The sequence below is a fragment of the Silene latifolia genome, chromosome 5 (genome assembly GCF_048544455.1).
Source record: "Silene latifolia isolate original U9 population chromosome 5, ASM4854445v1, whole genome shotgun sequence".
NCBI lineage: Eukaryota > Viridiplantae > Streptophyta > Magnoliopsida > Caryophyllales > Caryophyllaceae > Silene > Silene latifolia.
In genome coordinates, this window is record NC_133530.1 from 87,448,228 (window position 1) to 87,475,908 (window position 27,681).

General features: G+C 40.3%; 3 protein-coding genes across 3 annotated transcripts in view; 2 read left to right on the top strand and 1 right to left on the bottom strand.

Moving 5' to 3' along the window:
* The window catches only part of LOC141657771 (protein CELLULOSE SYNTHASE INTERACTIVE 1-like), a 468,470-nt gene that overhangs the window by 376,439 nt on the left and 64,350 nt on the right, over nt 1-27,681 (top strand). The gene's annotated exons all lie outside the window — the stretch shown is intronic.
* Nucleotides 3,883-8,971, top strand: LOC141657775 (uncharacterized). The gene is made up of 3 exons (XM_074465115.1): nt 3,883-4,585; nt 7,285-7,448; nt 7,685-8,971. Exons 1-3 carry the CDS (start codon nt 3,982-3,984, stop codon nt 8,750-8,752), a joined length of 1,836 nt encoding a protein of 611 aa, XP_074321216.1. The 5' UTR covers nt 3,883-3,981; the 3' UTR covers nt 8,753-8,971.
* LOC141657774 (putative pentatricopeptide repeat-containing protein At1g69350, mitochondrial) lies at nt 9,053-11,648 on the bottom strand. The gene has a single exon (XM_074465114.1). It carries the CDS (start codon nt 11,520-11,522, stop codon nt 9,081-9,083), a length of 2,442 nt encoding a protein of 813 aa, XP_074321215.1. The 5' UTR covers nt 11,523-11,648; the 3' UTR covers nt 9,053-9,080.

The following is a 27,681-nucleotide window of genomic DNA, read 5'->3' on the forward strand; positions in this document are numbered from 1 at the left end:
AAGTCCAAAAGAATAGGGCCTTAGTGGATTCAAAATGGGAAGAGGGAATCTTATCTATATGAGGTGACCTGTGAAAATTATTTAGTCTGGATGTGGGTCTAAATGTTTTACTAGTTTTAAACCTGTGCAAAATTGCACGGATATATATTTGGGCCGGTATTAATGTTTTTGGATGTATATTTGTTTTTGCATTCCTATTGTACTTATCTAGTTGGACTAAATCTACGATCTACATAATTTATGTTTAAATTTGTTACAAACACGTGTTCACATACACTGGTTTATAAGGAAATAATGTAATCTGCTCTTGTAAATAAAAATTGCATACATAAAAAACTTTACATCCGGATAAAAGAAATATAATCAACTTTGACATATGTATGTAATTCATTTGCGTTTTATGTGATGCCGTTTGCCGTATATAAATGTTATTCCTTCTTGAAATTATGTAATTTTATTATTATGTAATTTTGTTTTAAAAATTATGTAATTCAATTTCATTTACTTGCATTTGTAATTCATTATGCGTATATGTTATTAATTTTATTTACACGGAATGTATAAAATTATTTCATAATATTAATTCATAAAATTTTTTCATAATATTATTTCATAGAATTTGTTGTAAGACGAAATTTATCGCATATTTGAAAAGACGGAAATCTGAAGAAATAAATACATTGCACACTCACGGGTCCCACCATAACATGAATTTCCCAAAAAAAAAAAACTGCATTAATGACGTGGCGCGCTGAGAATTGAGTATTGTCTTTTGTATTAATATAGATAAGATGTGGGAGGTTTTATTTTCGTAGGAGAATCTGTGTGTGTTCATATGTAGTATTTTATAAATTTTGACCGTCTAGTATTTGTGTGTCCCGACTCCCGAGCAGTGTCTGTGTCGTTGTGTGTATCTTATAGAGAACTATTTTAGACCCCGTGTAATAAATGTAAGATATATATAGTTTTTTATAAATAAATTACTTATAAAATAGTGATATTCAATTAATTGTCTATATTTCTCATTACTGTATATTGCTTTGTTGATAGTTAATCAAGAGAATTGAGTAATGTGCTGAAATATATTTTAAACAAAATATTTTTTTATCCACAAAGCTAGTGATTTTAATTTTTTAGTTCTCTCAAAAAAATTTGTCACGAAAGTAATAATAGTGATTTAGAGTTTTGTTTTATATTTAGTATGTGTCAAGTCATTCTCAAATAATAGTATCAATAACAGATTTAGCAATTATAGTTTTATAATCATTTACTTATATTTTAATTAAAAGATTATATTTTATATTTAGGTGAAAATAATACTCCGTATAATTTGATAAAAAGATTAATTTTAATTAAAAGATAATAATTTAATGAAATAAAAATGTAAGTATTGGTTTCCCTTTTTAGTGAATGCACGTAATTGTAATTATCTCCCTTATTTAAAAAGATGCTTTTAGAGGGAAAACGTAAAAAAATCATATTCTTTTAGTAGATAGGAGGACTTTACTTCTTATGACCTAAACAAAAATTAAATTACACTTGGGGAAATAATAAGGACGTACATGCAGGGGTGTGCATCGTAGTGGTCTAATCCGACACAGCTCGGTCTCGTGGGCCGAGTTCCAGCGGCCCGGTCCCAACACTAAAAGATTAAAAACAAAGGTGATACAACCCGGTCCACCCTGGCCCGCTACTAAGTGGGTTGGGTTCGTCCCTGACCAAACCTGCCCGATTCTTATTTAGTGTCATGTCTAAACTGCTAGCACTTAGCCCCGCCCGCCCCTTGGCCTGGCCTAGTGCACAGCTCGACATACATGGCTAGCTACATGCGTTATTGAAATTCTACCTATTCGATCTATTGATATGGAACTTGTTTTACCCTTATAACACGAACATAACCATTTTAAAATAGACTATCTAAAAGAAATTGTACTCACACAAATTCTCATTAAAGACGGACACTATCCGTCACAAGCTGAAGACGGATAGTATCCCTCTCACAAAATGCAAATGATTAATGCAAGTGAGGGTGAATTGGATACCCCACTTAGGCCCTGTTCTTTCTGGCTTTTTAGAGCTGAATTGAATCGAATCGAATCGAATGGAGTGGAGCTGAATCGAATCGAATCGAAATAATCGAATCGAATGGAGCCGAATCGAATCGAATCGAATCGAATGGAGTCGAATCGAATCAATCAATCAATCGAATCGAATAGAGTGAGCCAAGCCGAATCGAATCGAATCGAATAAAGTCAATTGAAATAATTGAATCAAATAATCATATTAATAATAATAATAATAATAATAGTATTCAATATTATTGTTATTATCAACTATAATATATTCATATTCATATTTCATAGTATAATATTAATACTAAAATTAATATTTATAAGAAAAAAATTATAATATTATATATGAATAATCATAAATTATAATAATGAAAAAATAGTATTTTTCTACTAATAATATTTTTTAATAACAATAATAAATAATAAGGTCATATTAATAATGATATTAGTAAAATAATTGTTTAGAATAAAAACACTCAAGTAAGCGTTGCTCGAATTCAGGTCGAGTCAACGCCCTACTCTCATATGGCATCTCGAGCCAATGCTTGCTCTCTTCGGATGGATCTTTCACGCGTAACAAAGGCCTCAGAGGGTATGCAAAAGGTCATTCTCTGATGCCTTACGGTAATGGTGGGTAGTCGGGACCTTGCTTGAAGCTAAGGTCTCTGTGCCCTCTTTTAATGATGGTTTGACAAGCACGGTTATCATATTCGCTATGAATACGCCTTACCGATTCGCGATTCGCTTATAGAAAATGTGTTACATGTATTTTCAGTATTCAACTTGATAGAATTCGATTTTAACGATTTGTGATTCGTAGGGTACCAAGCGAATTTGTAACCATGTTGGCAAGCGTGTTGACTTGTAAGACCCCGTATTGGTAAGTGAGTCAAGTCGGTTCGGTGTGCCTCATTAATAATATTAATAATAAATGTTATGAATTTTAATAATAATACCAATAAATGTTATGAATTTTAATAATAATACCAATAATAATTATAATAATAATAATAATAATAATAATAATAATAATAATAATAATAAGGGTTTTTCTATCCTATGCCCACTAGGCATAGGATAAGAAATTAAAAAAGGAAAGAATTAATGATGTTTTTATGGAAAATTGCAATATCTTATCACATTTCAAGAAAAACATCATTAATTCTTCCCTTTTTAGGTTTCTTATCCTATGCCTAGTGGGCATAGGATAGAAAAACCGTAATAATAATATCAACAACAACAACAACAACAACATTAACATTAATAACATTATTATTCATTTTAATAATAATAGTCATCATTATCATCATCATCATCATCATCATCATCATCATCATCATCATCATCATCATCATCATCATCATCATCATCATCATCATCATAATAATAATAATAATAATAATAATAGTAATAATAATAAATAAATAAATTATTAACAATATTATTAATTATAATTATAATTATAATAAATAATAAATAATATTAATATTTAAAAAATAGTATTATTGTTAACAAAATTAATAATAACTATTATTTAAATTAGTAAAGTTTAAATGAAATTTGAATTTAATGGAAATTGAAATAATCAATCGAAATAATCAATCGAATGGAGTTAATCAATCAATGGAGCTGAATCAATCGAATCGAAATAATCAATCAATAGAAATGAAATTAATCGAAATGGGTGAAAATAAGCCGGAAAAAATGCGCCTACCCTCCCACATATTTGTACATTTTATGAGATGGTCCCTATCCGTCTTCAACTTGTAACGGATAGTGGCCGTCTTCAATGAGATGGACTCTGCTCACACAATGATCCAAATCCCCAATTACACCCACACTCATTCCATACCAATTAGGCAAATGACCAAACCCTCCATTATCACACACTCCTCTTCCTCCACCATCCATGGCCCTCCCACCACCACAACCAAAAAAACACCATTTCACACTCCTCTACCTCCTCCTAATCCTCATCACCCTCCTCCTCTTCTCACACTACACACTCACCCCACCATCCCCACCACTCCCAACCCAAATCCTCTCCCCACAAAACCACACCTTCACCTTCACAATCAAACTCCTAGCTTACAATCGCCTCCACTCCCTAACCCGCTGCCTACACTCCTTATCATCCGCCAATTACGCCAATGACACAGTCCATCTCCATATATACATCGACCACTTCCCCAACTCCTCTTTCTCCACCGATGTGGGACAAAAGTTGGAATCTTTTAAGGAGATTTTAGGGTTTGTTGATGGGTTTGAGTGGTTACATGGGGTTAAAGTTGTTCATTATAGAACTGTTAATGTGGGTTTGCAAGGACAATGGTTGGAAGCTTGGTGGCCTGTTAATGATCATGATTTTGTTTTTGTTGTTGAAGATGATCTTGAGGTTTCGCCGCATTATTATTTGTTTTTGAAGAAGTTGATTTTGTTTTATTATTATGATGACAATAATTTTAGTCCTTGGGTTTTTGGTGCTTCTCTTCAACGTCCTAGGTTTGTCCCAGGTAGGCAGGTATTCCCTGTAATTTTTTGTTGTTTTTGACGCAATTTTCATTTTGGGTCGTTTAAAAACCGCTTCTTTGCTGCGTACATCCGACCCTCCTTACCCTTTCTACTTGTTTTTGGTTGTTTATTGTTTTGTTTAGTGATGTAATGTAATGTATGGGTTAATTTATCCAGTTCTGATGGAGCCGAAGTTAATTTATACTTATGGTCGTAGATTACGATGGAATAAAGCAAAATGATTCACTAGATTAGGTACGGTTCTTTCTATTGTGGAGAAACAGTTATTCAATTTAGTTCTCAACGCAATTTTCAGTTTAGATTTTTAGGTTATTCGGAAATGACTTGTATTGTTAAGACTGAAGTAAGGCAGCATACATCCAACCCCTTAATCCCGTGATTTGGGAGAGCCCTTCGGGTATTAGGTAAATGTTGGTCGTGGTCATGGTGGTGGTGTATTTTATGAGTTAGGGTGATAAGATTGATAGTTGGGAATTAGATGAAGTGGGTTTGGTTGTTTAGTATGGAGTACATGATAATTCATTAGTTGGGATAAAGTTAGATTCTTTGATTCTTTCTTTGGTTTTTAAGATGGAGTGTGATGATTACTGAGGGTAATTTAGTAGTTCTGGATGTGTTTAGTGAGAAGATTTGTTCTGGATGTCATTGGGTTTTATCCCCAAACATGAAGTTCAATACAAGGGAGTTGTACTTCTTTGATGTAGGTCTATTTGTTTATTTTCCTTACAAAGGGTTTTTGAGGAGATCATCAGCTTGTGAAGTTGGCTTCTTATGGCTTATTTGTGGAACAAAATCTTAGGAGAATTATTGAGGAGAAAGTATGAATATGGTGTAGTTATTTTTTCTTGAATTGAGTGTCTAGGAGCTTATTCGCGATTAGCGTGCACATCACGACATCCTTAGCATTAGAATTAATTGGCATTTTGTAATGTGGATGATATTGCTCTTTGATGGGATTGGGAATGCATGTTTTTTAGCATCCTGCTAATCAAAAGAGTGATTTACGCCGTTACTCTGCGTAGATATATAATGTCACAAGTTGCCTGGTTTCATACGTTGGAGTTGGAAAATTTTATTTTAGTTATATTTCTAATATTGGTAGCAATCCCATTTTATTTAGAAGGTTGTTTCATTGTTGCGTCTAGTTCAGGATACTGATCTTCAGTTAGCATCCACCATAACTCTATTTTTACGACATAAAATTCAAACTGAAAGATTTTAAATTTTAACAGATTGTATTTACCTTAAACAGAATAGTTTTTCTAGTTTCCTTTGTTGGGTTACTTTCTCAATTCCTAGAAATCGTTACCCTAGCATTAATGCATAAATATGTAGTAGCTAAGAAAGATTGTGGATATATTTCCCCTCCATTCTGTTTGTGTAGTACATGGTCATTTATTAAATGCGATAAAGTTAGATTCTTTGATTCTATGTTTGGCTTTTAAGATGGACTGCGATGATTACTGAGGATCATTTAGCAGTTGTGGATATGTTAATGAGAAGATTTTAGTGTTAAGCTTTTCTGGGTAGCTTGTTTTTGTTTGCTAATTTGATGAGATATAAGTATCAACTATCAAGTACTGAGGATTTGAGCTTCTTACTTGATTTCAAAACACATTTATGTCATTGGGTTTTATCCCAATCAGGAAGTTCAATACAAGGGAGTTGTTCTTGGTTGGCGTAGTTCTTTTTGTTTATTTTCCTTGCGAAGGGTTTTCGAGGAGATCATCAGCTTGTGAAGTTGGCTTCTTATGTCTAATTTGTGGAACAAAATCTTGGGTTGAGGAAAGTATGGATATGGTATAGTTAATTTTAACCTGAATTGAGCTACTAAGAGCTTATTCGCTACTAGCGTGTACATCAGGACATCTTAGCAGTAGAATTAATGGGCGCTGTGGATGATATTGCTCTTGGATGGGAATTGGGAACTTATGTTTTTTAGCCTCCTGCTAACCAAAAGAGCAATTTATGCTGTTACTCTTCTTACATATACTCCGTCTGATGTTACAAGTTGGTTTCTTTCGTTGGAGTTGGAAAATTACTACTGCATAGAGTAATTTTATTTTAGGTATATATTTTTAATATTGGTAGCAACCCCATTTTATATGGAAGGTAGTTTCATTGTTGGGTCTAGTTCAGGATACGGATTTTCCAGTTAGCCTCCATTACAACATGTGTACGACATCAAATTCAAACTGAAAGGCTTTTAACAGATTTTGTCCACCTTATTCAGAACAGTTTTTCTAGTTTTCATTGTTGGTTTAATTTCTCAATTCCTAGACACCGCTACAAGTCGTTACCCTAGCATTATTACATTAAAATATACTGTAGTAGCTAAGAAAGATTGTGGATATCTCACATATTTCCCCTCCATTCTGTTATTCAAGTCGTTTTTCGTGGTGAGGTTTGACTTCAGATAAACAAGATATACTTAGAGAAAAATTTATGAAACTTCATCCTCAGAGAGCAGCTAAATGAATCATAGGAATATATATTCCATAATATTTTCAATGAGTTTTTGAAAGATGAATGGCTCGTAATGTAAGAATGACTATTGTAAAAACCAGGAGTCTTGTTTTACCTTGAAAGTTGAAATAATGGCGATATTGTGATCTCTATGTTCTGGAATCATCTGCGGCTCCAAGTTTATCACATTCTGCAATGCTTTTTGTTACTACAGGTAAACATGGAAACAAAATGAATCTGGATAGTGAATCTAAACTCTTTTTATACCAATTAGTTGGAACCTGGGGCCAGCTTCTCTTTCCAAGACCCTGGAAAGAGTTCCGCCTTTGGTATGATGATCACAAAGCAAGAGGAATTAAGCCGTTTCTGGAGGGAATGGTAGTTTTCTTTTTCTTCCGAATCAACTACTTTTTTATGAGAAAGTACTTATTGCCGATATAGCCTGTACCTGAAAAGCTTGTATGAGATAGTCTAACATTTGAAACCAACCCATCGACCCTTTATTTAAATGAGGAATAAATAAGAATTTGGGTTGGTTTCAGATGTGAGATCGTCTCACATAAAATTTACTGCGAAACAGTTTCGAAATTCCTAAGGTTCCGTGTTTTTTGCAGGTGACAAATGGATGGTACAAAAAGATGGGAGAGCGGATATGGACACCATGGTTCATTAAGTTCATTCATTCACACGGCTATTTTAACATCTATACAAATTTTCCTCATGAACGGGCTCTTACCGTCTCTCACAGAGATGCCGGTGTAAATTATGGGAAAACAGCTGGGCCAGATTCCCAACTTCTGGATAGAAACTCTCGTGATATTGATCTTGTCACTATGAATCCTTTGAGTAACATACAGTGGTATGATTTTTGCTTCAGGAAAGTACTTCCGGGAAGAGTCATTAAGGTACTTGATGATGTAGGATCTATCCTTCACACCATGGAACTTCAAAAGCCGATTTTGTTGGTCAGTGTATCGCAAGCTTCAGAGAAGGCCATCAACAATTTGATCTGTCACTTTGAGAGGCTTAATATTCGCAATTACATTTTTATTGTCCCACAACGGAAATCGGACTTGTTGAGGGATTTACCGAGAAGAGGACATCCCGTGATTGTGACAGAGTCGGTCTTTGACAGCATCACGGGAGGTAAGAATTCCCATCATGAACTCATTAGCGAGACAGTGGTGCAGGCGTATGTAATAAAAAAATGTTTGGAGTCTTGGTTTGACACTTGGGTTATCTCCGGAAATATGCTTCCATTGACCAACAACCCACTACTTGACATCGGTGATCGTACCTCTGACTTTTATGTTGGCAAGGGGTCTCGGCACTTTGCTGTTAGGATCTCTTCCTCCTCTCGCAATATTTGGGGTGATGTGTTTGTGCAGAGACTTGCTGATATGACAGAGTCTCTAGTTGGTCGTGATGGTGGAAGTTTTGGTGACGTTGTTGAAAAGTTTTTCGATAACATAGGAATTAGATTAAACATCGTTGATGATACTGGAGTGAGTTTAAAACTCGAGACAACCGACATGAACCAGTCAGTATCAACTAATACGAAGATGATTACTTGGTCGCCATCAACTGACGCTGATATAGTAAGAGGCCGTCTTCAACAACTGGGGATGTGGATCATCGATGTTGACTCGTCTTGCAAAGCCGTAGTTTGTCACCAATCATGACAAACCAGCAATCGTTAGCATACCCCCAAGGCACTCTGTATGTAATATCCTCTTTTGTCGACAGTACTGTGAATTTTAGTATATAGTAAACCAAAATTGTATCAGAAAGAGGATTCTCTGAAAATAGAATGTCATTTTTGAAAGCTTTATTGATTGGCATTGTAATCACACGAAAAAAGTTTCCGATGAATGACAGGTACAATTGTAAGATCATTTTCTTATGCTGTGTAGAGCTTATCACTAGCTAAATTACTTGACCTCTGCAAAATAAATCTGAATTGTGGTCGCCGGCTAAAGATAACAGTTTATACATCAAAGAGCTATAATGTCAAGCAGAATATGCAAGAGACGAATCTAGTCCTGACCTGTCTGTATATTCTTCCCCTACCATAAAAGCATGAACCTTACCACGGCCACGAACCCAACTATACGCGCGATCTTTCCTGACCCCTCGGGACTTCATGAGGTCTCGGACCTCTGTTGCTTCATCCCATCTCCCGGCTTCTGAAAGCATGTTAGAAAAAAGCACATAATATCCAGAATGCTCAGGCTGTAACACAAAGAGATGTTTTGTAGCCAATCTTGCCACGTCTATATTCCCATGGAGCCTACTAGCCCCGAGCAAAGCACCCCACATATGAGCATCAGGTTCAAACGGAAGATCTCTAATGAGATCTAAAGCCTCTTGCATTAGTCCTGCTCGGCCAAGAAGGTCGACCATGCAAGTGTAGTGTATGTGAGTCGGCTTGATGTTCTTAGCCTGCATTTCGTCAAAGTATTTCTTCCCCTTTTCAACAAATCCCCCGTGACTACAAGCTGATAAAACCGCTATATATGAAATTGAGTCGGGATTTATAGTGTTTTCTCGCATTGCTTCGAAGAGATTAATAGCTATCTCGAATTTGCCAAGCATGCCATAACCTAAGATCATTGTATTCCATGAGACAACATCTTTCTTGAGATTTCTTTCGAATATTTCTTGAGCTATGTCAATTTTCCCACATTTCATATAAAGATCCAAGAGAGCATTCGAAACAAAAGGATGTGTGTGAAGCAATCGTCTCATGACAAATCCATGAATCTCCTTGCCAGGTTTCAGTGAAGTACTATTTGCGCAAGCCGAGATAGCACCCACAAAGCAAACTGTATCCCGCTCCAAACCTATGAGCCCCATCTCTTCAAACAAATACAGGGATTTCAAACATTCTTCACTTTGTGAATAACCTACTATTAGTGTGTTGTATGATACTTGATCTCGAAGGGAGTTGTCAAATACATTTTGGGCCAAGTTCAGGAAGCCACATTTTGTATACATGTCTATTAATGCATTCGAAACAAATATGTCGAATGCAATTCCATTTCGGATGCACCTTGCATGAATTTCCTTGCCTGGGGCAATTGCACCTATTCGAGCACAAGCTGGAAGAACGTTTGTGAACGTGACACAATTGGGAGTTTCACCTACAGCTTGCATTTGCTTCACAAGTCCAATTGCAGCTAACTCCTTGTTATTTCGAGCAAAATTAGCAACCATGGCATTCCATGTAACGACATTTCTCTTACTTATCTTATCGAAAACACCAGAAGCCTGAGCTATATGTCCTGATTTCGCATACATGTCAATCAATGAGTTCAAGATGAATAGATCCGAGTCAAGTGCCTTTCTAATGCTAATCCCATGAAGCTCCTTTCCCACATCAAAATACTCAAGCTCCACTACTACAGGCAGCATACTAGAGATAGTGACACCATCTAACTTTACCTTCGATTCAATCATTAACCTAAACATACGCAAGGCATCAGCGTAACACTTGGTATGCGCAAAGCTAGTAATTATCGCATTCCAAGACACTACATTCTTCTCTGCTATCTCGTCAAAAACTTGCACAGCACTCGTCATCTTCCCGCACTTTCCATACACATCCACAAATGCATTACCAACGCGAACCTGACAAATCGTCCCAACCTTAACCACATAACCATGAATCACCCTTGACAATACCTCATCCTTGAGCTCCGCACAAGCTGGTAAGACACTTACAACACTAACTGCATTCGGCAAAAGTTCATCTCTTGCCTTCATCTCCAAATAAGAACCAACCGCCTCATCGAACCTCCCATGAGAACACAACGCCCCGATCATAGTATTCCATGAAACAGCATCTCTCTCAGGCATACCCTCAAACACCTTACGTGCACTCCCCATATATCCGCAACCACTATATAACAACATTAAGGTATTTCCCAGATACACATTTCTATCAAAACCCGCCTTAATCGCAAACCCATGAACCTCTCTACCCTTCTCAACGAAACGACGATCAGCACATGCCTTAAAAACAGAAGGAAAAGTATGATCATCAGGTCGAACACCGGTCCGAATCATACGATTATACACACAAAAAACATCATCTACACCAGCAATAGCAAAACCCCGCAAAAGGGTATTCCACAAATACGTAGTTCTACAGTAAAAAACCGTACTTTCGAAAAGAATTTGACTCGAAAGTGGGGAACCGAATTTGGCATAGTTTAGAATAAGGGAAGCGGAAAGAGAGACGCTTGACGGGAGGGAGCCGTATACGAGAGCGAGAGCGTGGGATTGTTTGGTTTGATTGAGGGATTTAATGGAGGAAAGCAGAGGGAGCAAATCTACGGTAGTTGATGAGAGAAATTGAGATGAAGATGTTGAGAAAAGAGACGAAAATTGGGGTTTAAGTAATGAGGAAATCGGAGAAATTAAAGGCGAAAAACGAGGATGATTGTTCATAGAAGAAGGTTTGGATTGTTGAAATGGTGAGTTGTGATTTGTGAAGTGATGAAATTTGTAGGTTTTGTTTTTGGAGGGAAAATGGTGAGTTTGTAACAGATTTTCAAAGTGATGGCAATTTGTGCTGTCACTAGTGTGACTTGGGTTTAGGGATGGCAATAGTGCCTCAAACCGAACCTAAACCAAATCGAACCGAACCGAAGGAAAAAGTTCGATCCAAATCCAACTTTTGAAAACCCATAACCGATCAACTATTTAAAAACCCATATCCAAACCCACCATTGGAAAACCCGAACCAAATTCAAACCTGATTCATTCATACCCGAACCCGATCCATTCAAATATTTTTGAAAAATTTGGATTTATTAAGCTTGAAATGTCAAATTTGTCATATTAGATGAATTTTTATATGACCAAAGGATGTTTTGGATCGGGTTTTGGATTATATGGTGGATCGGGTATGGATTTGGAGCGGATATGGATTTGAAAAAGGCAGAATGGATTGGAAATGGATTTCAAAATTTTGGATATGGATTGGGTTTGAATATGGATCCATTAAGTAAGTGGATCGGGTTTGGATCTCGCAAAACCTGATCCAGCCCGATCTATTTCCATCCCTACTTGGGTTCTTGAGGTGGTTAGGGTGGGCACTAGGTATGGACATAGGGTCGGACCAAAGCAAGTCGGGTTGGCCACTCTAGCCTTTGCGTGTTGCCTGAGTTAGGTCCAGGACTCCGGGTAGACAAAATCTTCATTTTTTTAGTTTTTTTACGGGTTTGGGCGGGTCTGCCTGACGTATGGTGGCTCAGGTTCGACTTGTGAGACGAGCTGGCATTTTGGTCATCTCTACTTTGTAGATAGCCATAATTTGAAAGGTTATATATGGCCAGATTTTGGAAGATTTAAATTCTAATGTGTTTTTTTAAGGTAAATTAGGAAAAATTGCTAAGAGGATGATCATTTAATTTATTAGCCATAACTTATAGGACGAAATTAGATAATGAATTGATGATTTGATATGCAAGGACATTGAATTAGGAAAATCGTTAAATTGGTTGGTGATACGCTAACACATATAATGTAGTATATTCGAAGAAAATGAATGTTAGTACCAAAAAGGGTGAAGAAAAAACATTTGTTGATATGAATGGTGATTGATCACGCACTCTTTAAGTTTCGTACGACAAGATGGATAACAACTTATATGTGATCCTATTTTTCAAATCTAATAGATACAATGTAAATTATATTCCAATTAAAATTGTTTTTAGGAGATTCAAATATATTGACTAATTGCGTTCAGATTTAACAATTCTGGATGTAACAAAATCCAATAACATCGTGTCTAGTTGTTACTTAATTGGTAAGGTGTAGATGACGTTGAGACTTGAGACCATTCAATTTTTAACATTTGTTTTTGTTCCGGGTGTAATTTCGGAGCAGGATTTGTTACCACGTAAGCTTGAAGAATGATGACTTTGCTTGACTATTCCTTTCGGCCTCTCCTGAAACAATGAACAAACTGAGGGCTCGGCTTGGTACCGAGCGAACTCACTCCGACGCTCAAGTCAGTAAACTTAAAAGGGATTAAGTTGTGTGTTACTTGGCACAAAGTATATTGTAGAGAGATAAGGGAGTTTATACCAGATTAGTGTGTTTAACTGATTATTTTCGGATCCTTTCCTCAATGAGGGTTGAGGAGTATTTATAGACTTTCACCTTTTGTCACGTAGTGCCAAGTGGCGAGCGTGGAAAGATCGATCTACCCTCGGCCGAGGGACCCATGGCAGGCCGGCTGGCCTGGTTGACTCCATGCCGAGGGGTCTTGGATGTGAGTACGCGGATGTGTATCCCGACTGGCTAGTTGCCTAGCCGAGACCCAGTAATGACAGCCGACCGGTCGCGTCGATTAAATTTGGTCAAGGTGTTGACTTGTTGTGGATATCTTTGACCTTGCTTAATATGTTGACTCGGTCGGCGGGTGCGAATATGCCCAATCAATTTGACCCCGCGTAGTCTATGCCGTGGTATGGACCTTCGATGAGTGTTGAGCGTATTCGTGCAAGTTGAAATTTCTTCCCGGCTTATTCTTCCTCGGCTTGGTTCTCGCTCAGGGCCGTATCAGTATCCCCTCCACATGGATGTGTAAAGGGCATCAAATGTGGAAAAGAAAATGGCGCCGGCCGAGACCGAGGTTGTGAGTGCCGTGTGCTTTTGATTGCCCCGGCACCGGTCTTTGCCGCTTCGGTTGAACAATGGGCCGTTTGCAAGTAGATACCAAGGATCGTGTTGAAGAAGATACGTCGATTGGCATTCTGTCAAGGAACGTGTTGGAGAAGTTTTATAACTGTTTGTCGATTGACATTCCATGGCTGCATGCTTGACACGTGGCTAGGCGTTGATTGGTTGACGCTTCATGGGCTTTACCCTGATTGGTCCGTTTCATGGGCTTTGCTCTATAAATAGAGCAGTTAGCCCCTGATTTTGGCCGCCAAAAATTCACTTTCTCAAAAAAAATTTCTTCTTTCTAGCCTTCTTTGACGAAACTTCTCTCTAGTCTTCTAAGCGTTACTCGGCGTAACACTTTCCAAGGTAAACAAACAAAATTTTCAACTTTTATTTGTTAAGTATTTGTTGTCATGTCTTACCCGATCTTTGGACCTAGTACTTACAACGGGGCTCCCGTCGCGCCCGATGAAGAGGAGGCACTTTGGTTGTCACCCCGTTAACCGTTGGGGGTCCCAGACCGCTTTCTCCTGAGATTGATCCAAAATATTTGGAGGATTTCGAGGATGATGATGATGATGTTGATGATGATGGTGATGATGGTGATGATGAGGAAAGGGCTCATTCTGATGAGGAGAGGCCGCATCTCTTGGATCACGGCGCGCTGTAAAGATCGGTCCCGATCGTGCTTGGACAAACAAGTTCGCCGCTTGTTCGTTCTGAATTTTTGAACATCATTTCTCCTTCGGCGGGGAGTATAAGATTGTTATTCCTAAAGAGGGTCAGGCCGTCTGTTGCCCTCCCCCGGTTTGTATCGGCGTATACATCAGACACCTGGAATATGGGCTCCGGTTTCCTCTGAATGAGTACGTTGTTGCCATTATTAAAGTCATGAACGTCGCCGTGGCCCAACTGCATCCGTTGGCCATCAGGACGATTGTTGGTTTTGTATGGTTGTGTCTTTTCAAAGGGGAGGTCCCAACGGTGAACCTCTTTCGCCGGCTTCACCACCTTCGACAGAATGTCGTGGGTGGCACGGGGTGGTATAGCATACAGACTGAGCCGGGTTATATCACCGTCTCTAAGCTTACTTCTTGCAAGGACTGGAAGGGGCGGTGGGTATACGTCGAGGTTCCGGAGGATTATCCACTGCCCCGGTCCTTCCAGCACCGTGTCAATTTGCGGTGTGAGAGTCGGGGGGAGCGTGAGAAATATGTCTCCCGGAATAAGCTTAAGATGGACGCCTTGAAGGTCTATCTCAATGAGGACGAAAGGCGGGCAATGAAGTTGTTTGAGGCTGAGAAGGATAGGACGCCGAAGGGATGGATGCCCCCGACGCAGATCATTCTTCGGATGAGTCGCTTTCGCCACGTCGGCCTCATACCGGCCCTCGAACAGGGTGAGTGGGGTCGGTGTGAGGCCCATTTCTGCTTTTAATGTTTCTGTTTTTGAACTTTGATTTATTTCTTTTACTTAACTCTTGCTTCGTTTCCTTTGCAGACCGCTTTGGCCCGGAACTGTCTGTCGACGTCCTCGAGAGGTTGGGACTTGACAAGAACAGGAGAGTTGTTGAGTTGCATCCTAAGGCCACGGCACGCGATCGCAGACCGGCCCCAAACGAACTCATGGATCAGCAGTTGAAGGTTTTGGATGCGGGGGCGGCTCAGAGGAAGATCGCCGGTAACGTGCCGCGCCGAAAGCCAAGAGCAACGTCTACGGCGGCGATGGCGTCAACTTCAGTTCAACCTTCAATCCCTGCAGTTGATGAGTAGTATTTTGGTAGTATTTTACCCCTCATTTATACCTTATTCCGACTCGATTTTGCGTGCCTAATTGATTAAAAAGCTCATTTAATTAGCTAACTTATAATAATTAGTCGGCATTGTCACATTTTCGGAGAAATTGGTATTGCTTTCGTTTGTTTAATTTTTGTAGGTGTGGATTGTGAATAAAGGAAATCCGAGTTAATGAGACGGGTCAAAGACAAACCAAAATAAATTGACTAGAGCATATGATAAAACAAGGACAAGGAGAAAGTCAAAGGCCAAAATAAATCTTGACCAAAAACCATCATCAACTCTTCATCTTACCAGTAAACTCAATTTTTCACCCTCCATCTCAAATTCACACACACAATCAATTCACATCATCACCACCATTAATCAAACCCGACCACCACCTGCTCAAGCCACCGAGGCAACACCAACTCCGAGTACCACCACCCGAAATGAACCCATCACCATATCACCTCCTTCATTCGTGCCCACAAGCAGCAACTCAGTCGGCCTTTCCAACAGCAACCCGAGTCCAATTCAGATCATCACAGCCGTGACACCACTTTCGTCTCTCCGCCATACCCGCATCTCAGCTGCACCACCACCATACTCGACTCCCCTGATCTCTCCTAAAATCAGGCCGCCCCCACATCGAATCCGACAACAACCAGCGGCTACCCTTCAGTTCGTTCTCCGCTTCTCCTCTCCACCTCCACCATTAATTGAACCAAACTCCACCACTGCCGCACCAATTAACTCGAGCAACAGCTTCGTCTTGCACCTGCCACTAGAGAAATCCGTTCTCCGTCGATGGCCTGGCTGTGCTCACCTGCGAACTACTGAGCCCACGACGAGCCACCATTATTCATCAAAGATTGGGTGTTTGTGCTTGATTAATTCACTTGGACTGGATGCATTTTTGAAGAAAAGATTAAGAAGAGCTGAAAAGACGTCTTTGCCCCTATTTTAAGTGATGTTGCGTTTTGTTAAATGTTCATGTCGTTTCATTCTTTATTGTGGAACTATATAACACACTGAAAACCCTACATTTTAGACGCACACATTAGACAGACGCAGCAATAGAAGAGAAATAGAAAAACAGTAGGCATTAGGAGTAGTTTAGATCTAGATAGAAAAACCCATCTTATTTTTCCTCTAAATTTCTCTTTAATTAAATTTGTAATCTTTCTTTTGTTCTTAGTATTCAAATTTCTCTCCTTTAATTAGTTTACAATTAATTTTGGGTTGTAATTTTGGAAGACAAGAAGACATTCATCCTCCATTTTTCAATCCAAGTTTGCTCCTTTAATTTAAGTTGGTATATTTCTTATCTTAATTTCATTCTATTTCAATTGTTTACATGTTTTTCATTTCATCTTATGTTGTTTGTTTAATCTTGTTGCTAACCATGTTTGGCATGGTTAGTATTGGTGTATGTGTATTGCTTGTGTTAACTATGTTTGAGTAGAATTAGTCTAGGGTTAAAGAGGGAGTTTAGGTAAACATGAGGGATGATAATGAGTTGTTTACATTTGAATATGGGTTAAAAATCGAGTCTTTACATATTTGCATTGAAGGTGTTCGATGAAATGGGTGAATGAAAGTTCTTACCTTTCTTTGAATTTTGCTTAACATTTCTTTACATGAGAGTGAATAAGAGTGTTTGATAGCATGTATGTGATGAGTTTGACATAATATGAAAGTTTTATGGTGAACTTAAGGTGACTAGGAAACTAGCTTCGATTCCTTGACCGAAACCGTGACCCATTTCTAGTAGACCTTTGCATATCCCTCTCCCTACCCAAACAAACCCAAAGACCCTAGCTTTTTCCTCTCTTGTTTCCGTCTTGTGTGTGTTTTTACCTATTGTTTTAGCCTAGTTTGTTAGCGTAGTAATCATTCACATGTTTTGCATCCGACTAAACTAGAACTAGTGACAAAGACTTGTAGCCTAACCCCACCATCCTTGTGGTTCGACCCCGATTTATACTACTTAAATTGGGTTACTTTACAATTAGTTTTTGGTACCGGAAGTGACGGCAAAACCCGGTCATCAAAATGGCGCCGTTGCCGGGGATGGTGCATAGTTAGATATAAGACTTAGTTTAGTTTTAGGATTAGTCACTTTTACTGTTTTTGAAAAAAATTGAAAAACACAAAAAAAATGATATTTGATTATCCGCAATTTCCGTATGAACCATTTCATGTTTTTTGGGAAAGACTTGAGCAACATGTCTACATGTTTAATTTGGATGTTCAAGAGTGGGAGTTTTGCCACATGATCTATAATGGCGTTATTGATGAAGTGAGGGATGACATTGAGCAACATTGTAATGGGACATTTACTTGCATGACTTATGGTGAGAGGTGGGAGCTTCTTACTTACTTGGCTAGAAGCTCCGAGTCAAGAATGGTTAACCATGATGCCCCTCCTTATCACTTTTCCCCACTTCCTATGAATATGCATGGTGTAAATGATTTCTATTCCACTTGTACGACATGTGGAGGAGTAGGACATACTTCTCAAGTTTGCACTTCATATGCCTACCCCCCTCTCCCGATGAATACTTGTAATATGCAATCTTTTTCATCAAGTTGTGAACCATGTGGTGATTTTGGAGAAAATTATGATGTATGCTCCTCTTATGTTCCCCAAATCCCCATTGATGATTATATGATGAATGATGTTAATGATGTGCATGTCTTTGACTTTTTTTGTGAACCACCTCGCACCTTTTCAAGAGAACTTCCGCATCCCTCATTCCAATCTACACCCCACTTTCCGATTGATGATTCACCAAACTATGTTTGTGAGTTAGAGAGCGTGAAATTTGATGATGGTGATGTGAGGTTAAATGAACCAAGTAGTTTTCTTAGTGAGAAATTTGAGTACCTTGGTTTATGTGAATTTGAGGGTGTGTCTTTTGATGTGGACCATGAGGTGGTGAAAAGGGAGTTGCTTATGAGAGAGGATGTTACTAGAATTGAGATTTGTGACCATGAGATTGTGGATACCTTGGATAGCCTTGATGAGGGAGGGGATATTTCTCTTGATGTTGATGAGCCCCTTTTTGAGAGATTTGAGGATTGCTCTTGTGGTGAGGATGAACTCCTTGTAGTCACCCATGACATAGACCTCATTTCTTTTACACCCATATTGGAGGTTATGTTTGATGAGGAGAAGAGTATGAGCACCGATTGTGAAGGGGAATGTGAGGTGCACCTACTTGGTGAACCCGTTTTTGAGAGATTTGAGGTACCTTTTTGCGGTGAGGATGAGTCCCTTATACCCACCGATGACCTTGACCTCATTTCTTATGCCCCTTTGCTTGAGGTTATGACTTTTGATGTGGAGTATGATGCTCCTTTACTTGATAAAGCTTGCATGGGTAAGTCGTTTGAAACCCCCCTTCTTGATACCTTTGATGATTATGATGTCTCCCCTCCCATTTTTGAAAAACTTGTGTTTGAAATGGATGAGTGGAAGGGAGAAGTGAGGGACAAGGAGACTAATCGGGTCTCCTATGTTGTTGATTGTCCCTTGCTTGTTGGTTTTGATCATTCTCCTCCAATGAGGGAGGAAATATTCTTTAATTTGTCCCTTGCAACGGCGCCATTTTGATGACCGGGTTTTGCCGTCACTTCCGGTACCAAAAACTATTTGTAAAGTAACCCAATTTAAGTAGTATAAATCGGGGTCGAACCACAAGGATGGTGGGGTTAGGCTACAAGTCTTTGTCACTAGTTCTAGTTTAGTCGGATGCAAAACATGTGAATGATTACTACGCTAACAAACTAGGCTAAAACAATAGGTAAAAACACACACAAGACGGAAACAAGAGAGGAAAAAGCTAGGGTCGTTGGGTTTGTTTGGGTAGGGAGAGGGATATGCAAAGGTCTACTAGAAATGGGTCACGGTTTCGGTCAAGGAATCGAAGCTAGTTTCCTAGTCACCTTAAGTTCACCATAAAACTTTCATATTATGTCAAACTCATCACATACATGCTATCAAACACTCTTATTCACTCTCATGTAAAGAAATGTTAAGCAAAATTCAAAGAAAGGTAAGAACTTTCATTCACCCATTTCATCGAACACCTTCAATGCAAATATGTAAAGACTCGATTTTTAACCCATATTCAAATGTAAACAACTCATTATCATCCCTCATGTTTACCTAAACTCCCCCTTTAACCCTAGACTAATTCTACTCAAACATAGTTAACACAAGCAATACACATACACCAATACTAACCATGCCAAACATGGTTAGCAACAAGATTAAACAAACAACATAAGATGAAATGAAAAACATGTAAACAATTGAAATAGAATGAAATTAAGATAAGAAATATACCAACTTAAATTAAAGGAGCAAACTTGGATTGAAAAATGGAGGATGAATGTCTTCTTGTCTTCCAAAATTACAACCCAAAATTAATTGTAAACTAATTAAAGGAGAGAAATTTGAATACTAAGAACAAAAGAAAGATTACAAATTTAATTAAAGAGAAATTTAGAGGAAAAATAAGATGGGTTTTTCTATCTAGATCTAAACTACTCCTAATGCCTCTTTGTTTTTCTATTTCTCTTCTATTGCTGCGTCTGTCTAATGTGTGCGTCTAAAATGTAGGGTTTTCAGTGTATTATATAGTTCCACAATAAAGAATGAAACGACATGAACATTTAACAAAACGCAACATCACTTAAAATAGGGGCAAAGACGTCTTTTCAGCTCTTCTTAATCTTTTCTTCAAAAATGCATCCAGTCCAAGTGAATTAATCAAGCACAAACACCCAATCTTTGATGAATAATGGTGGCTCGTCGTGGGCTCAGTAGTTCGCAGGTGAGCACAGCCAGGCCATCGACGGAGAACGGATTTCTCTAGTGGCAGGTGCAAGACGAAGCTGTTGCTCGAGTTAATTGGTGCGGCAGTGGTGGAGTTTGGTTCAATTAATGGTGGAGGTGGAGAGGAGAAGCGGAGAACGAACTGAAGGGTAGCCGCTGGTTGTTGTCGGATTCGATGTGGGGGCGGCCTGATTTTAGGAGAGATCAGGGGAGTCGAGGATGGTGGTGGTGCAGCTGAGATACAGGAAATGAGGCTTGAAAGAAAAGTGTTGACCGCCTTGTGAGACCAAGAGGACCGTAGGCTAGGCCTTGACTTCGACCTAACTACATACATGTGAGGTTTAGAGCCTCCTATGGGTCGGTACATTCATACCCGACCCCCGCTTAGGATTGTGAGTAGGTCTCCTCGCGAGACGTGTCATGTTCATACGCATAAACGTGTCATTCGGCCCTTAGACCATGAGGTGTTCATTTTTGTACACAATTTTGAAACAAACTCGTTGCATATACTTGTTTTAACCTCACATTGCCAAACTAAGCTTTGTTTCTACCCTCTAGATTAGGACAACCTTTTGTTTAACCCCCTTGAGCCTTGCCTTTTCATTTGGAACCTACTATATCAACTACATTCCAAAAACATCCTTCCTCGATCAAGAAGTTGTCATGGTTGTGGTTGCATGAGTTGGGGGTATTGAGTCCTAATTTGGTGAAGTTGAGCTCACTTCACGTGTGTTGGAACATTTGTATTTATATTTGGCAAGAAATTGAATAAAGAGGTTTTGAAAAAGAAAAGAAAAATAGAAAAGAAAAAAATATGAAAAGAAAAGAAATTTACTTGTTATGTATTTGAATTATGTTTGATGAGAAAAAGCCGAGCAACACTCCTTATGCATCATTAAAGGAGTAGAAAAAGGCGTTGCAAAATAAAGGGGAAATGATGTTTTTCCAAATGGGTCGGATTTTCAAATTTTTGTGTGATTTAGGCAACTAATATCATGTTCTTTTTGATTCATTCATTTGTTGTAATAAGTTGGGAAGAAAGGGAAATTTGACAATTTCTTGATATGTAACCTCTCATTATCCATAACGGTGCTTGCACCATTCCCGTTTTGACCCGTTCCCCAAGCCCCGTTACAACCTTTTGTTTCAACTTGTGTGCATTCTTCCTTTTTGCATCTCACATGGTCATAGGATAGAATTACACGTTAGATTGCGGGCACGTTTCACGAGTCGTAGTAGGTGAGTGTTTTTGGTTAATTTTTGTCACATGAAAACACCCGTTCTTCAATGAGTGACGAGTGAAAACCGCGAGGAAGTCGGTAGTCTAGGTCCCCTTAGTCATGGGTCTCTCTTGGTAGAATCTTGTGTCGTGTCATGTCAATCTTGGACTTTTAGCCTTGCTTCCTTTTTCCCGCCTTTGAATTTGTTTCCTTGGCATCTTGGTTGTTGTATTGGGTTGCTTGAGCCACTCGTAGAGGGTTGATACCTTGTTGAGACTTTGAGCCGGTATATCCCGACCTAGACCTTTGATATTGAAAACAAAACGGTCGCTTAGATGAGGAAAGCGGCTTGACTTTTTGCGATGCATCCTATGTGTTATTTTCGTGCTTAAATGTTGGATGTATCAAAATTTTCCGCAAGCCCCCACTTGCCTTGCATTGGAATGCATACCTCATTGCATTTCAATGTGAGTTGAAGGGACGGAGAAGGCCCGTTAATTGCCTTTCATCGGATATTAGTAGTTTAGATAGTGCTTTTTTATTACGGGTCTTAGTTAATTTAATGAGCTCACTCGAGGACGAGTAAGGTTTAAGTGTGGGGAGATTTGATGAGTAGTATTTTGGTAGTATTTTACCCCTCATTTATACCTTATTCCGACTCGATTTTGCGTGCCTAATTGATTAAAAAGCTCATTTAATTAGCTAACTTATAATAATTAGTCGGCATTGTCACATTTTCGGAGAAATTGGTATTGCTTTCGTTTGTTTAATTTTTGTAGGTGTGGATTGTGAATAAAGGAAATCCGAGTTAATGAGACGGGTCAAAGACAAACCAAAATAAATTGACTAGAGCATATGATAAAACAAGGACAAGGAGAAAGTCAAAGGCCAAAATAAATCTTGACCAAAAACCATCATCAACTCTTCATCTTACCAGTAAACTCAATTTTTCACCCTCCATCTCAAATTCACACACACAATCAATTCACATCATCACCACCATTAATCAAACCCGACCACCACCTGCTCAAGCCACCGAGGCAACACCAACTCCGAGTACCACCACCCGAAATGAACCCATCACCATATCACCTCCTTCATTCGTGCCCACAAGCAGCAACTCAGTCGGCCTTTCCAACAGCAACCCGAGTCCAATTCAGATCATCACAGCCCTGACACCACTTTCGTCTCTCCGCCATACCCGCATCTCAGCTGCACCACCACCATACTCGACTCCCCTGATCTCTCCTAAAATCAGGCCGCCCCCACATCGAATCCGACAACAACCAGCGGCTACCCTTCAGTTCGTTCTCCGCTTCTCCTCTCCACCTCCACCATTAATTGAACCAAACTCCACCACTGCCGCACCAATTAACTCGAGCAACAGCTTCGTCTTGCACCTGCCACTAGAGAAATCCGTTCTCCGTCGATGGCCTGGCTGTGCTCACCTGCGAACTACTGAGCCCACGACGAGCCACCATTATTCATCAAAGATTGGGTGTTTGTGCTTGATTAATTCACTTGGACTGGATGCATTTTTGAAGAAAAGATTAAGAAGAGCTGAAAAGACGTCTTTGCCCCTATTTTAAGTGATGTTGCGTTTTGTTAAATGTTCATGTCGTTTCATTCTTTATTGTGGAACTATATAACACACTGAAAACTCTACATTTTAGACGCACACATTAGACAGACGCAGCAATAGAAGAGAAATAGAAAAATAGTAGGCATTAGGAGTAGTTTAGATCTAGATAGAAAAACCCATCTTATTTTTCCTCTAAATTTCTCTTTAATTAAATTTGTAATCTTTCTTTTGTTCTTAGTATTCAAATTTCTCTCCTTTAATTAGTTTACAATTAATTTTGGGTTGTAATTTTGGAAGACAAGAAGACATTCATCCTCCATTTTTCAATCCAAGTTTGCTCCTTTAATTTAAGTTGGTATATTTCTTATCTTAATTTCATTCTATTTCAATTGTTTACATGTTTTTCATTTCATCTTATGTTGTTTGTTTAATCTTGTTGCTAACCATGTTTGGCATGGTTAGTATTGGTGTATGTGTATTGCTTGTGTTAACTATGTTTGAGTAGAATTAGTCTAGGGTTAAAGAGGGAGTTTAGGTAAACATGAGGGATGATAATGAGTTGTTTACATTTGAATATGGGTTAAAAATCGAGTCTTTACATATTTGCATTGAAGGTGTTCGATGAAATGGGTGAATGAAAGTTCTTACCTTTCTTTGAATTTTGCTTAACATTTCTTTACATGAGAGTGAATAAGAGTGTTTGATAGCATGTATGTGATGAGTTTGACATAATATGAAAGTTTTATGGTGAACTTAAGGTGACTAGGAAACTAGCTTCGATTCCTTGACCGAAACCGTGACCCATTTCTAGTAGACCTTTGCATATCCCTCTCCCTACCCAAACAAACCCAAAGACCCTAGCTTTTTCCTCTCTTGTTTCCGTCTTGTGTGTGTTTTTACCTATTGTTTTAGCCTAGTTTGTTAGCGTAGTAATCATTCACATGTTTTGCATCCGACTAAACTAGAACTAGTGACAAAGACTTGTAGCCTAACCCCACCATCCTTGTGGTTCGACCCCGATTTATACTACTTAAATTGGGTTACTTTACAAATAGTTTTTGGTACCGGAAGTGACGGCAAAACCCGGTCATCAGCAGTCCAAAAGGAGAAGGTGGTGGTCGTTGTTGATGTCGAAGAGGAGGTCACCGTTGCAGAGGAATCTCCTCTTTTACGTAAGAGAAAAGAGACAGCGTCTGCTGCTGCCGCTGCTACCGAGGCCGGTAAAGAAATGGGTCTTCCAACCAAGAAGGCCAAGCCTGGTACAGATCTAACTGTGGCTCGGTTGCATTTAGCTGGTTCATTAGGCGTTCCCGATGACAAGCTCTGGCATGTCAATGAATATTGACATGGATGCTTTGTCCGAATTTTTTTTAGATCAACCGCCACCGGCCGGTCCCCATCTTGACGGCAATTGGGGAAGCGGCCGATCGCGACGGGCAATCAAAATGTCACCGTCGACTCCTCGTCCCTGAAGATTTCCGCCGCTCAGATTGTGACGGAGGGCACAAGATTGTGCAGGAAGCTGGCGAAGTGGAATGAAATAGTCGGTGCTCACATTATGGAGCAAGAGAAGCTCATGGCTGAGGCGGCTCCTGCGCTTGAACGGCTTAGGCTTGAGCTTGATGCTTCTAAGCAAGAGGCCGAGAAGGCGAAGAAGGACTTCCGAGTGCCGAAAATGATTTCCTCGGCCGAGCGAAAGCTCGGGGAGGATCTTGAGAAGGCGGTCCTAGCCGAGAGGGCCAAGGTTGAGGCCGCGGAGGCCGACGCCGCTAAGGCTGCGGGAGGAGCGGGACAAGCTTCAGCCTGCTTTCGACTTTGCTGTTAAGAAGAGGGAAGAATGGAAGTCTCTGTATATGGCTCAGTCGAAGGCGCATCGGAACACGAGGGTCATCCTCGACCAGAGGGAGAAGGACATTGAGATGCTCCAAACTGACGTCATCCCTAACATGCGCGTCCAATACCGGGACCAGGCCGAAGAAGCTACCAGGGAAGTAATCAGAGAGCTCTTTCCTGACGGCTCCTTCCCGTGGCAAAAATTTGACCAGCTGCTTGATGATAAGGCGGCTGCTGCGGAGAGGCAAAGGTCATGCGGAGGAGGCGAGGGCTAAGAAGGCCGCTGAGGAGGCTGCGGAGAAGGCGGCCCATGCCGAAAAGGTGAAGGCGGCCAGGGAGGAAGCTGAGAGGGCAAAGGCAGCCGAAGCTGCCAAGTCGGCTTCTGGGTCGCCCACTGATGGTGATGTTGTTACTGCTGCTGATGGCGAGCAGAAACAGGCATAGGGAGACGGGCGGTCGTTACCAGATTCACTCGGCATGTCGGATAGCTTCAGCTGTTCGGGGGCCAACTATTGAGCCTTTCCTCCCTGCCATCTTTTGGCACTTAATGTCTTATGTCTGTAACCTTTTGTTGTTCCTTCTCTTTTTGTAAACTCTTGGTAGGTTGTGTTTAGGCTATCCCAATGGGGACGGCCGTCGACTTCTTTCTTGTATTACCTGTAAATACTTTAATAAGAGTTTGTTTATTTTGCCTCCGGCTTGGCCGAGATCTTTATCTCATTTTCATCTGAGTTGTCTTCTTTCGTTATTAGTTGAGCGCTTTTTCCCGTTTCTACCTTCGGCTTGGCCGAGACAGTTAGAATGCGTATCTCAACTGTACTTAACGTTTTTAAACATGTTGGCGTGTCGGTCGCTTCCTCCACCGCCCGAGGCGGTCAGATTTGCGTTTCCCAACCGCCGTTGTGAACATGTTAGCGTATCGGTCGTTGTGTCCCCGTCACTCTCGGTGCCGGCCGAGGCAATCGGGGGTTACTGGCGCGATAGCGTTAGATATCTGAGACGTGTTGATCGCTTCCTCTTTCACTCTCGGCCTGGCCGAGGCGTCCGATTTGCGTTTCTCAACCGTACTTATACGTTCCTAAGCATGTTGGTCGTTGTGGCGAGTAACAACTGCTGTGGGCAAGTCGCGTTTCCCTCGTCACTCCCGGCTTTGGCCGAGGCAACCGAGTTTACATTTTAACTGCTTTCCGTATCTATAGACATATTGATCGCTTCCTCTGCCACCCCCGGATTGGCCGGGGCAGTCAGATTTGCGTCTCAACAGTGCTTATACGCTTTTGTACTTCGGGAGTGACTGCCTGGCTTTGGCCGCGGCGTCTACTTTGGTAGGACTATGGAGGGGGATTCTTCATTTTGATGGAAGACTTGGAACACTTTTCATTAGATATAATCATGCGTTGGGGTGCCCACAACGGTCTCGGACACCTCCGCCGCTATACGAAGTATTTTCTAAGGTTGTCGGTGTTCCAGTGGCTCATTAGAGGCACACCCTCCATGTCTGTCAGCCGGTATGTACCCGGCCTCATTTCTTCAACCACTTTGTAGGGTCCTTCCCAGTTGGCCGTCATTTTGCCATGGATGTTTCCTTTGTTGGTGGCGGCCGACTTTCTTAGGACTAGATCTCCTACTTTTAAGTCCATTTTGTGGACCCTTCGGTTGTAGGCTCTTCTCATTCTGTTTTGGTAAACGGCTAAGTTGAGCCGTGTCGTGTCTCGACTTTCTTCGACCGGGTCTAGGGAGGCTTTCAGGCCTTCCTCATTTTCGACTGGGTTAAAGGTTTGCGTTCTGAATGTCGGCACCATTGCTTCAATTGGTAGGATGGCTTCAGACCCATAGACTAGGTGGAATGGACTGTACCCCGTTACTTCTTTCTCTGTGGTTCTAAGGGACCATAGGACGCCGTGTATTTCATCAGCCCACCTTCCCTTTAGATCTTCAACCTTCTTTTTCAGCCCGTTTAGGATTGTTTTATTAGTCGTCGCCCGCCGCCTGCGAGGGTGGCGTGGCGGAGGAGAGTACGCAAACTTGACACCGAGATCTTCTAGCCAGTTCATCATCGTGTCACTCCAAAACTCTCGGCCGTGGTCAAATACCATGACTTGGGGTAACCCAAAACGAGTTATGACGTTTTCCCAGATTACCTTTCTCACGGCCGCCGTGGTCTTGGTAGGTACCGCGACAGCTTCGACCCATTTGGTGAAGTAGTCAACGGCGATGATGAGGTACTTTCTTTCTCCGGAGGCCGTCGGAAATGGCCCTAATAAATCCATCCCCCACTGTGCAAATGGTAGGGGGCTAAGTACTGGTTGCAAGTCTCGGGAAGGTGCGTGTATAACCGGAGCATGCATCTGACAATTCTTGCATTTCTTGGTCTTAGCTCTGGAATCCTCAAGCATGGTGGGCCAGAAGTAGCCGGCTCGGAGAGATTTGTGGGCTAGCGTTCATGCCCCCATGTGATGTCCACAGATGCCTTCGTGAATCTCTGTCAGTATGAGCTCTGCGTCGGCTGGGCCGACACATTTCAAAAGTGGTCTTATTACGGACCTTCTGTATAGTTCTCCTTCGAACACCAAGTACCTTGCGGCGATCCTTCTTATCTTCTGGGAGAGACTACGGTCCTCCGGTAACTCTTTTGTTAGTTTGTATTTCATTATCGGAGTCATCCACGTCGTCT